This window comes from Zonotrichia leucophrys, chromosome 23 (genome assembly GCF_028769735.1).
Source record: "Zonotrichia leucophrys gambelii isolate GWCS_2022_RI chromosome 23, RI_Zleu_2.0, whole genome shotgun sequence".
Classification (NCBI taxonomy): Eukaryota; Metazoa; Chordata; class Aves; order Passeriformes; family Passerellidae; genus Zonotrichia; species Zonotrichia leucophrys.
The window spans coordinates 2741240-2754487 of NC_088192.1; the positions used below are offsets into that span (position 1 = coordinate 2741240).

At 38.0% G+C, this 13248-nt stretch overlaps 1 protein-coding gene across 2 annotated transcripts in view; it reads right to left on the minus strand.

Annotated features, from left to right (window-relative positions):
• CSMD2 (CUB and Sushi multiple domains 2) overlaps positions 1 to 13248 on the minus strand; it is a 347705-nt gene that overhangs the window by 283735 nt on the left and 50722 nt on the right. For both annotated transcript variants that reach the window (XM_064731593.1, XM_064731594.1), the window contains one exon: positions 10962 to 11074. In XM_064731593.1, coding sequence (XP_064587663.1) covers positions 10962 to 11074 — 113 coding nt within the window. The remainder of the gene's footprint in view (positions 1 to 10961; positions 11075 to 13248) is intronic.

A 13248-nucleotide genomic window follows, 5' to 3' on the forward strand; every position in this document is an offset into this window, starting at 1 on the left:
TGGATGTAAAATTAATTGGTTTGTGGGTTTTTAGTTGATTTGGCTTCGTGTGTTCTTTAGTTTGGTTTTTTTGTTTGTTTAGTGGGTTTCAGTTTATTTGGGTTTCTGCCCTTTATTTGGGTTTGTGGTTTTTAATTTGGGTTTTTTATTTGTTTGGGTTTTGTGGATTTCAATTTGGTTGGCTTTGTGTCATTTTAGCTTGTTTTGTGGCCTTTAGTTCAGCTTTGTGTACTCTTTAATTTGGGGGATTTGGTTTGGTTTGGGGTTTTTAGCTTGTTTAGTTTGTGGTTTTTAGTTTGGGTTTTTTGTTTGTTTGGGTCTTGTGGATTTTAATTTGGTTGGTTTTGTGACTTTTAGTTTATTTTGTGTCCTTTCATTTATTTGAGTTTGTGGTTTTTAATTTGTTTGCTTTGTGGCTTGTTTGTTTTGCTTTTGTGGATTTTCTGGCTGGTTGGCCTTGTGGGTTTTCAGTTGCTTTTGTAAGATTTTAATTTGCTTGATTTTGGGTTTTTTTCTTTATTTGGGTCTGTGAGATTTTAGATTATTTAGGTTTGCAGGGCTTTAGTTCATTTGGGTGATTTTACTTCATTTGGATTTGAGGGATTTCATTTATTTGGGTTTGTGGTTTTTAGTTTGGATTTTTTGTTTGTTTGGGTTTTGTGGATTTTAATTTGGTTGGTTTTGTGACTTTTAGTTTATTTTGGATTTGTGGTTTTTAGTTTATTTTGGATTTGCGGACTTGAGTTTGTTTTGTGTCCTTTCATTTATTTGAGTTTGTGGTTTTTAATTTGTTTGCTTTGTGGCTTGTTTGTTTTGCTTTTGTGGATTTTCTGGCTGGTTGGCCTTGTGGGTTTTTAATTTCTTTTGTAAGATTTTAATTTGTTTAGTTTTGTGGTTTTTTCCTTTATTTGGATCTGTGAGATTTTAGATTATTTGGGTGATTTTACTTCATTTGGATTTGAGGGATTTCATTTATTTGGGTTTTTAGTTTGGGTTTTTTGTTTGTTTGGGTTTTGTGGATTTTAATTTGGTTGGTTTTGTGACTTTTAGTTTATTTTGGATTTGCGGACTTGAGTTTGTTTTGTGTCCTTTTATTTATTTGAGTTTGTGGTTTTTAGTTTGGGTTTTTTGCTTGTTTGGGTTTTGTGGATTTTAATTTTGGTTGGTTTTGTGACTTTTAGTTTATTTTGGATTTGTGGTTTTTAGTTTATTTTGGATTTGCGGACTTGAGTTTGTTTTGTGTCCTTTCATTTATTTGAGTTTGTGGTTTTTAATTTGTTTGCTTTGTGGCTTATTTGTTTTGCTTTTGTGGATTTTCTGGCTGGTTGGCCTTGTGGGTTTTTAATTTCTTTTCTAAGACTTTAATTTGTTTGATTTTGTGGGTTTTTTTCTTTATTTGGGTCTGTGAGATTTTAGATTATTTAGGTTTGTGGGATTTTAGTTCATTTGGGTGATTTTACTTCATTTGGATTTGAGGGATTTCATTTATTTGGGTTTGTGGTTTTTAATTTGGGTTTTTTGTTTGTTTTGCTTTTGTGGATTTTCTGGCTGGTTGGCCTTGTGGGTTTTTAATTTCTTTTGTAAGATTTTAATTTGTTTGATTTTGGGTTTTTTTCTTTATTTGGGTCTGTGAGATTTTAGATTATTTAGGTTTGTGGGATTTTAGTTCATTTGGGTTTGTGGGGCTTTAGTTCATTTGGGTGATTTTGCTTTATTTGGATTTGAGGGATTTCATTTATTTGGGTTTGTGGTTTTTAGTTTGGGTTTTTTGTTTGTTTGGGTTTTGTGGATTTTAATTTGGTTGGTTTTGTGACTTTTAGTTTATTTTGGTTTTGTGACTTTTAGTTTATTTTGGATTTGCGGACTTGAGTGTCCTTTCATTTATTTGAGTTTGTGGTTTTTAATTTGTTTGCTTTGTGGGATTTTAGTTCATTTGACTTTGTGGAATTTTAGTTTGTTTTGCCTTTGTTTGCTTTGGCTTTTCCTCCACCAAGGACTCTCTCAAACCCAGCAGCTCATTTGGGCAATTTTAACAAAAACCTCCATTATTGAATCCCCAAATCCCACAAGAACTCAAACCCATCCCACAACAGAGCCAAAAACCAGCTGGGAAAAGGGAGAATTTCAGCAACAACATCCCAAAAAAACCCCAGAGCCAGGAATGCTCCGAGAGAGGGACGGAAGCAGCAATAAAAACAGGATTTAATTGTATTTTCTCCATCTGTTTGCACAACTCCGCAAAGAGCCTGTGAAGAATGAGCCCGGATTTATCCCCAAACAGCTCCAGCTCCTTTCCCTGGGGATTTTTGCCGCTAATTCCTGAAAATGAGCAGTGTTGGTGCGGCCCTAATTGTGCTTTTCAATCAGCGTTTGCTGAGAGAATTCGCTGCAGCTGCCACCGATGGATGGGAAGGGAAAAGAAAAATCCCCTGGATTTCCACAGGGATCCACAGGGCCCGGCTTCAACCCGGGAATTCCCACTGAATTCTGATTTTTTTGGGGGGGAGAAATCCAGAACGCCAACAAAAACCCCGCCCTAATATTAAAATTTTAAAAATTTAATTTAATAAAAATTTTAAAAATTTAATTTAATTAAAATTTTAATTTAGTTAAAATTAAAAGATTAAGTTACAAAGAGGAAGGTTGCTAAAAAAAAGGCATTTTTAAAATATTTTACTTAAATATTCATGCATTTTATATATATATATATATATAATTTATATATATATATATATATATATATATATATATATATATAAAATAATCACTTTATATCCCTTTAAAAAAGGATCCTGGGTCCCTCCAGGAATTCCCACTGAATTCTGCTTTTCTGGGTGGAAAAAATCCAGACCACCAACAAAAACCCCGCCCTAATATTAAAATTTCAAAATTTTAATTTAATCAAAATTTTAATTTAATTAAAATATTAATTTAATTAAAATATTAATTAAATTAAAATATTAAGTTACAAAGAGAAAAGTTGCTAAAAAAAGGCATTTTTTAAAATATTTTACTTAAATATTCATGTATTTTATGTTTATATATATATATATAATTTTAAATATATTTATATATTTTTATATCTAGATATCTAGATATATATATATATAGATATATATCTAGATATATAGATATATAGATATATAGATATATAGATATATTTAATAATCACTTTATATCCCTTTAAAAAAGGGTCCTGGGTCCCTCCAGGAATTCCCACTGAATTCTGCTTTTTTGGGGGGGGAGAAATCCAGAGCACCAACAAAAACCCCGCCCTAATATTAAAATTTTAATTTAGTTAAAATTAAAATATTAAGTTACAAAGAGAAAAGTTGCTAAAAAAAGGCATTTTTTAAAATATTTTACTTAAATATTCATGTATTTTATGTTTATATATATATATAACTTTATATATATATATGTATATATATATTTTTTTTTTTTTAATAATCACTTTATATCCCTTTAAAAAAGGGTCCTGGGTCCCTCCAGGAATTCCCACTGAATTCTGCTTTTCTGGAGGGGGAGAAATCCAGACCACCAACAAAAACCCCGCCCTAATATTAAAATTTTAAAATTTTGATTTAATTAAAATATTAAGTTACAAAGAGGAAGGTTGCTAAAAAAAAGGCATTTTTAAAATATTTTACTTAAATATTCATGTATTTTATGTTTATATATATATATATAATTTTAAATATATTTATATATTTTTATATCTAGATATCTAGATATATAGATATATAGATATAGAGATATATAGATATATTTAATAATCACTTTATATCCCTTTAAAAAAGGGTCCTGGGTCCCTCCAGGAATTCCCACTGAATTCTGCTTTTTTGGGGGGGCGGAAAAAATTCAGACCGACAACAAAACCCCTGCCCTAATATTAACATTTTAAAATTTTAATTTAATTAAAATTTTAATTTAATTAAAATATTAAGTTACAAAGAGGAAGGTTGCTAAAAAAGGCATTTTTTAAATATTTTACTTAAATATTCATGTATTTTATGTTTATATATATATATAATTTTCAATATATTTTTATACATATATATATAGATATATAGATATATTTAATAATCACTTTATATCCCTTTAAAAAAGGGTCCTGGGTCCCTCCAGGAATTCCCACTGAATTCTGCTTTTCTGGGGGGGAGAAATCCAGAGCACCAAAAACAACCCTGCCTAAAATTAAAATTTTAAGCTACGAAGAGGAAGATTCCTAAAAAAAAAGTCATTTTTAAAAATATTTTACCTATAATATATATATATATATATACCTATATAGATATATCTGTATATATATATATATATATATAATTTTTTTATATTTTTTTAATAGTCGCTTTATATCCCTTTAAAAAAGGATCCTGGATCCCCCCCAGGAATTCCCACTGAATTCCCCTTTTTGGGGAGGAAAATTCCACACCACCAAGAAAAAAAAAACCCTCTAAAATTAAAATTCTAAGTTCCACCACTGAATTTCTCTAAGAAAATTTCATCTGATATTCTTGCATCCCTCTACTTTTACAGAGCCCTCTTTGTTTCTATTTTACTTAAATATAGGTGGGTTTTATATCAATTTCTATTTGAAATATTATTTCTTAATTTTTAATATTGGTTTTTATAACTATCCCTTTAAAACTATATATAATATATAATACATAATACATTATATATTATATATTACATATTATATATTACATATTATATATTACATATTATATATTATATATTATATATTGTATATTATATATTGTATATTATATATTGTATAGTATATACTATATACTATATAGTATATATTATATTCCCCTTTTTAATATATATTTATATCCCTCTTCTACAATTAGATTTGTAAATTGTGTCCTGACAAGGATATAAATTAAAATAAACCGCCCATGCTCTGCTTGGGGATTGCCCCAAAGTTGGATTTGCGAAGGTTTTTCCAACCCAAAACCTTCCACAACTCTGTTTTTCCTTAAATCCTTTTTTATTCATCACCCTCTGCTCTAACACAGCACCCAGAGGTGGTGATTTCACAATAATTCCATTCACTTTAATAATTTAATTTTATTTTATCCTTTCATTAGTGAACAAATAAACCACCTGCTCTGCATCCCCTGCTTTATTTTCATTATTTCTGTGGAATTTGGGTCACTTTTCCTCTCACTCAAATTTGCCTGATTTATTTTAATATTAAGGTGGGGTTTTTGTTGGTGATCTGGATTTTTTCCGCCTCTCCCCCAAAAAAGCAGAATTCAGTGGGAATTCCTGGAGGGACCCAGGACCCTTTTAAAGGGATATAAAGTGATTATTAAATATATCTATATATCTCTATATCTATATATCTATATATCTAGATATCTAGATATAAAAATATATTAAAAATTATATATATATATATATATATAAAATGCATGAATATTTAAGTAAAATATTTTAAAAATGCCTTTTTTTTAGCAACCTTCCTCTTTGTAACTTAATATTTTAATTAAATTAAAATTTTGATTAAATTAAAATTTTAAAATTTTAATATTAGGGCGGGCTTTTTGTTGGTGCTCTGGATTCCTCCCCCCCAAAAAAGCAGAATTCAGTGGGAATTCCTGGAGGGACCCAGGACCCTTTCTTAAAGGGATATAAAGTTATTATTAAATATATATATATATATATATAAATATATTAAAAATTATATATATATATAAAAAACATAAAATACATGAATATTTAAGTAAAATATTTTTAAAAATGCCCCACCAGGGAAAATCTACAGTGAGGTCACACTCACCAGAGAAACCCACACAAGGTCACAATCACCATTGCAGACCTACAAAAACCCACACAAGGTCACCCCATCAGGCTGAGTGAATTCCTCAGGTTTGAGGCAGCAAGGACAGGAATTAATTCCAGCCTCCCACATCTTCCACGGCAAGCAAAAAATAAAAATGAAAAATAAATAAAAAATTTCTACATTTTTAGGAATATTTTTTTTTTTCACCAGATGAGGCCGTCGAGATTCACAAACCCAGTCAAATTGAACTGGGATTATTTATAACTGGCTCCAAAAAAAAATAAAAATTCTGCAGCTGAAAGGAAATTCAGGACTCCACAGCTGGGTTGGGGCTGGGAAAAAAGAAAAAAATCCTTTAGTGAGAAAAGAAGGAAAAATCCCCCAGTCTGAGGGTGAACAGGGCTAATTAGGAAATCATGTTGAATTCAAGGGACAGTAAACAGGGAGAGAAAACAAATTTAGGGATGCTAAAAGCATGAAAGCGTTTAATTTCAATATTTTCTAAATGAGTCGTGCTGGAAACGGAGCTCCCTGAACTGGCTGGTGCTTCCTGGAAGCTCCTCAGTAAAAAAAAAATTACCTTGAGATCAAAGCATTTGATTGAAATGGAAATGAAATCCCAATTTTCCAAGAAATGCTGACGGATTTTCAGCTCCTCAGTTCTTTTTCCTAAATCCATTTTTGTGCTGGTCCAAGGCTCTTCCCTCTCCCCAAAATTTGGGGGAGTCCATTCCCACATTTTGGGGAATTTTGGGGATTTTGGGGGGGTCCATTCCCACATTTTGGGGAATTTTGGGGATTTTGGGGGGTCCATTCCCACATTTTGGGGAATTTTGGGGGGTCCATTCCCACATTTTGGGGAATTTTGGGGATTTTGGGGGGTCCATTCCCACATTTTGAGGAATTTGGGGGATTTTGGGGGTCCATTCCCACATTTTGGGGAATTTTGGGGATTTTGGGGGGGTCCATTCCCCCTTTTTGGGGAATTTTGGGGATTTTGGGGGGTCCATTCCCACATTTTGGGGAATTTTGGGGATTTTGGGGGGTCCATTCCCACATTTTGGGGAATTTTGGGGATTTTGGGGGGTCCATTCCCACATTTTGGGGAATTTTGGGGATTTTGGGGGATCCATTCCCACATTTTGGGGAATTTTGGGGATTTTGGGGGTCCATTCCCACATTTTGGGGAATTTGGGGGATTTTGGGGGGTCCATTCCCACATTTTGGGGAATTTTGGGGATTTTGGGAGGTCCATTCCCACATTTTGGGGAATTTTGGGAGGTCCATTCCCACATTTTGGGGAATTTTGGGAATTTTGGGGGATCCATTCCCACATTTTGGGGAATTTTGGGGATTTTGGGGGGTCCATTCCCACATTTTGGGGAATTTTGGGGATTTTGGGGGGTCCATTCCCACATTTTGGGGAATTTTGGGGATTTTGGGGGGTCCATTCCCACATTTTGGGGATTTTGGGAGGTCCATTCCCACATTTTGGGGAATTTGGGGATTTTGGGAGGTCCATTCCCACATTTTGGGGAATTTGGGGGATTTTGGGGGGTCCATTCCCACATTTTGGGGAATTTTGGGGGGTCCATTCCCACATTTTGGGGAATTTTGGGGGATTTTGGGGGGTCCATTCCCACATTTTGGGGAATTTTGGGGGGTCCATTCCCACATTTTTAAGCTGCTGCACTTCTCCCTTTTCCCAGCTGGTTGTTGTGGGATCAATTTGAGTTTTTGTTGGATTTGGGGACCCAATAATGGAGATTTTTGTCTAAAATTGCCCAAATGAGCTGCTGGGTTTGGAAGGCTGGGAGTGCCCTTGGTGGAGGAAAACCCAAAGCAAAAAAGGGAAACCAAACTAAAAACCACAAATTCAAACCAAACGAAAATCCCACAAATCCAAATAGAGTAAAATCCCAGAAAACCCTATAAACTGAAATCTCACAAAGCCAAATAAATAAAACCCCAACAAACCCAAATAGAGTAAAATCCCACAGACCCAAATAAAGTAAAATCCCACAGACCCAAATGGAGCAAAATCCCAACAAAACCAAATAAACTAAAATCCCACAGACCCAAATAAATAAAATCCCACAGACCCAAATAGAGCAAAATCCCAACAAAACCAAATAAACTAAAATCCCAACAAACCCAAATAAAGTAAAATCCCACAGACCCAAATAAAGTAAAATCCCACACACCCCAATGTACTAAAAACCCACAGACCTAAATAAAGTAAAATCCCACAAACCCAAATGAACTAAAACCCAAAAGACCTAAAATCCCAAAAACCAAAAACCCAAATAAAGTAAAACCCAAAAACCCAAATGAACTAAAATACCACAAACCTAAATGAACAAAATCCCAGAAACCCCTATAAACTAAAATCCCACAAACTCAAATTTACTAAAAACCCACAAACCTAAATAAAGTAAAATCCCACAAACCCAAATGAACTAAAACCCAAAAGACCTAAAATCCGAAAAACCCAAATAAAGTAAAACCCAAAAACCCAAATGAACTAAAATCCCACAAACCTAAATGAACAAAATCCCAGAAACCCCTATAAACTGAAATGCCACAAACTCAAATTTACTAAAAACCCACAGACCTAAATAAAGTAAAATCCCACAAACCCAAATGAACTAAAACCCAAAAGACCTAAAATCCCAAAAACCCAAATAAAGTAAAACCCAAAAACCCAAATGAACTAAAATCCCACAAACCTAAATGAACAAAATCCCAGAAACCCCTATAAACCAAAATCCCACAAACTCAAATGAACTGAAACCCCACAAATCCAAATCAAGTAACATCCCACAAACCCAAATAAAGCAAAACCCAAAAGACCTAAAATCCCAAAACCCAAATACCCAAATAAAGTAAAACCCAAAAACCCAAATGAACTAAAATCCCACAAACCTAAATGAACAAAATCCCAGAAACCCCTATAAACCAAAATCCCACAAACTCAAATTAACTGAAACCCCACAAATCCAAATCAAGTAACATCCCACAGACCCAAATAAACTAAAATCCCACAAATCAAACCGAGATTGCCAAGTATGGGATTTTGGAAGGGATTTTGAATGAGTTACGGATGGGACTTTTTGAGTTTTTAGATTTGTTTTTGTTTCTCCACAGGCAGGAAGGGTGAGTTTGGCTCACGTTGTTCCAGCGTGGGCCAGAAGGTCACAACACCCTTGGTTACAAGATGTTTTCAGGATTTATTGACCAACAAAACATTGCTAACAAGGATATTTCTATTTTTAACCCAATCCTTAAATATTTCATCTATAAACCCATGCAACAGTGTTGGCCAATGACACAAACCTACACCACTGCATTCTAAACTCCTTTGTAATTAGTATTATTTTTTCTAGCTCTTAAACTCCAAAACTCAAATTTTCCTCAACTTCACGTGTCTCTGTTTAAACCCTAAATCCACATTCTCATTTCCAGCACCTCAGTTTGGGAGCTTTTCCCAAGGTCTCAGATCAAATCCTGGCTTTTATTCTAAACTTTGGCTTCCAGGCCGAAATTTCTGAGAATTCCCTGCATTTTGGAATCCAGCACCCAAAGAACTGAATCACAATCACTCCTTCAGCCTTAATTAACACCCAAATTAATTATTATTATTTCCTTTGGGGCAGGCTCAGGGTGGTATTTCAGCGAGTGAACCCTTCTCCCATCCTCAAAACAAAACTCTGATTTATGCCAACGCTCTCTCTGTCACTCTGGCTCAGGTTAAGTTTTAAATACATTTATTTTCCCTTTCAGTGAGAGCCTTGGAAGCCTCCTAATCACCATTCAAACAAACCCAGATCGTTTCAGATGTGTGGGACTAAAGGGCAGCCCCGGCCCCGGCCTTTGTACAACATTTCCTGCAGCATCAAGGTAATAAAAGAACATTACAAAGTGTACAAGGAGCTGTGTGTAAATGCCAAAAAAATGAACTGGAAATGTCAAGAAAGTGCAAAAAGCAGCAGCGTGGATTTGGGAGGGTCTCACACAGAGACTGACAGGGGTTCCACAGCACAGGGGCTGCAAATGGGGAAAAGATGAGACAAATCGGGAAAATCTGGGGGGGAAAAGCAGGTTTGTAAATGGATTTGACTTTGCTCCCAATGGGTGAGATCACCTGTCCTAAAATCCTCACCTGCCCCCAAATCTTCACCTATCCTGACATCCTCACCCATCTCAAAATCCTCACCCATCCCAAAATCCTCACCTGTCCCAAAATCCTCACCTGTCCCAAAACCTTCACCTACCCTGACATCCTCACCCATCTCAAAATCCTCACCTGTCCCAAAATCCTCACTTGTCCCAAAAATTTCACCTACCCAAAACCTTCACCTGTCCTGATATCCTCACCTGTCCCAAAACCTTCACCTGCCCAAAATCTTCAACTGCTCTGATATCACCTGTCCCAAAATCCTCACCTGCACCAAAGTCCTCACCTGTCCCAAAACCTTCACCTACCCTGACATCCTCACCTATCCCAAAACCTTCATCTGTCCCAAAATCCTCACCTGTCCCAAAACCTTCACCTGTCCCAACATCCTCACTTGTCCCAAAAATTTCACCGTCCCAAAACCTTCACCTGTCCCAAAACCTCCACCCTGCTCTGATATCCTCACCTGTCCCAACATCCTCACCTGTCCCAAAACCTTCACCTATCCCAACATCCTCACCTGTCCCAAAAATTTCACCTACCCAAAACCTTCACCTGTCCCAAAACCTTCACCTGTCCTGACATCCTCACTTATCCCAAAATCCTCACCTGTCCTGACATCCTCACCTGTCTCAAAACCCTCATCTATCCCAAAACCTTCATCTGCCCCCAAATCTTCACCTGTCCCAACATCTTCACCTGTCTCCTGACATCCTCATCTATCCCAAAACCTTCACCTGCCCTTACATCCTCACCTATCCCAACATCCTCACCTGCCCCAGCAGAATTCCAGGGAATTCAGCCAGAGCACACCTTTAACACCAAAAAAAACACCAACACCGCTCTGCTGGAAGGAACCATCAATTTAAATGCTGAAAAAGCAGATTAAATGACACAACAGCGAGGCAGAGATGTGCAGCTCGTGGTGCAGACCCTGCAGCTCAGCTCCCACCTCCCAGGTGCAATCCCAGCCCCTCCTGGACTCACCCTCGTAGCTGGCCTGGAAGCCTTGGGCACTGACGGCGTAGTCGCTGACGAGCCACAGGGACAGCACCAGGCCCGTGCTGACGATGGGAGCGGGCAGCTGGAACCCTGTCAGCCTGCAGAAACACCACAGGGTCAGACACAGCAGGGAAAACCCACAGAGAGGTCACAATCACAGGGAAAAACCCACACAAGGTGACGCTCGTAGGGAAAAATCCACAGTGAGGTTCAGCCCCACCAGGGAAAACCCCAAAGCCAGGTCACACTCATCGGGAAAAACCCACACAAGGTCAAATTCAGTAGAAAAACCCATAGTGAGGTCACACTCAGCACTGCCTTACAAAAATCCATAGCAAGGTCAGTCCCACCAGGAAAAAGCCACAGCAAGGTCACAATCACCATTGCAGACCTACAAAAACCCACACAAGCTCAGCCCCACCAAAAGGAAAAACTCACAGCAAGGTCACAATCACCATTGCGGCCCTACAAAATCCCACACAAGGTCAGCCCCATCAGGGAAAACCCACAGAGAGGTGACAATCACAGGGAAAACCCACACAAGGTGACGCTCGTAGGGAAAAATCCACAGGGAGGTCAGCCCCATCAGGGAAAACCCAAAGCCAGGTCACACTCATTGGGAAAAACACACACAAGGTCAAATTCAGTAGAAAAACCCATAGTGAGGTCACACTCAGCACTGCCTTACAAAAATCCCACACAAGGTCAGCCCCACCAGGGAAAACCCACAGTGAGGTCACACTCACCAGAGAAACACACACAAGGTCACAATCACCATTGCAGACCTATAAAAACCCACACAAGCTCAGCTCCACCAAAAGGAAAAACCCACAGCAAGGTCACAATCACCATTTCTGCCCTACAAAATCCCACACAAGTTCAGCCCCACCAGGGAAAACCCAAAGCCAGGTGACACTCATGGGGAAAAACACACACAAGGTCACACTCAGCAGGAAAAACCCACAGACAGGTCAGTCCCACCAGGAAAAAAACACAGCAAGGTCACACTCATCATTTCTGCCCTACAAAAACCCACACAAGGTCAGCCCCACCAGGAAAACCCACAGGGAGGTCACGCTCATCACTGCTCTACAAAAACCCAAAGCCAGGTCACACTCGCCAGGAAAACTCACACAAGGTCAGCCTCAGCAGGAAAAACCCACAGAGAGGTGACAATCACAGGGAAAAACCCACACAAGGTGACGCTCGTAGGGAAAAATCCACAGTGAGGTCAGACCCACCAGGGATCACACTCATTGGGAAAAACACACACAAGGTCAAATTCAGTAGAAAAACCCATAGTGAGGTCACACTCAGCACTGTCCTACAAAAATCCATAGCAAGGTCAGCCCCACCAAGAAAAAACCCACAGCAAGGTCACAATCACCATTTCTGCCCTACAAAAACACACACAAGCTCAGCCCCATCAGGGAAAACCCAAAGCCAGGTCACACTCATTGGGGAAAAAACACACACAAGGTCACACTCAGCAGGAAAAACCCACAGAGAGGTGACAATCACAGGGAAAACCCACAGCAAGGTGACGCTCGTAGGGAAAAATCCACAGTGAGGTCAGACCCACCAGGGAAACCCCAAAGCCAGATGACACTCATAGGGGAAAAAACACACAAGGTCAAATTCAGTAGAAAAACCCACAGTGAGGTCACACTCAGCACTGTCCTACAAAAATCCATAGCAAGGTCAGCCCCACCAAGGAAAAACCCACAGCAAGGTCACAATCACCATTTCGGCCCTACAAAATCCCACACAAGGTCAGCCCCATCAGGGAAAACCCAAAGCCAGGTCACACTCATAGGGGAAAAACACACAAGGTCACACTCAGCAGGAAAAACCCACACAAGGTCAGTCCCACCAGGAAAAAACCACAGCAAGGTCACACTCATCATTGCTGCCCTACAAAAACCCACACAAGCTCAGCCCCACCAAGGAAAAACCCACAGCAAGGTCACAATCATCATTTCTGCCCCACAAAAACCCAAAGCCAGGTCACACTCATTGGGAAAAACACACACAAGGTCAAATTCAGTAGAAAAACCCATAGTGAGACCACACTCAGCACTGTCCTACAAAAATCCATAGCAAGGTCAGCCCCACCAGGGAAAACCCACAGTGAGGTCACACTCACCAGAGAAACCCACACAAGGTCACAATCACCACTGCAGACCTACAAAAACCCACACAAGGTCACAATCACCATTGCAGACCTATAAAAACCCACACAAGCTCAGCTCCACCAAAAGGAAAAACCCAC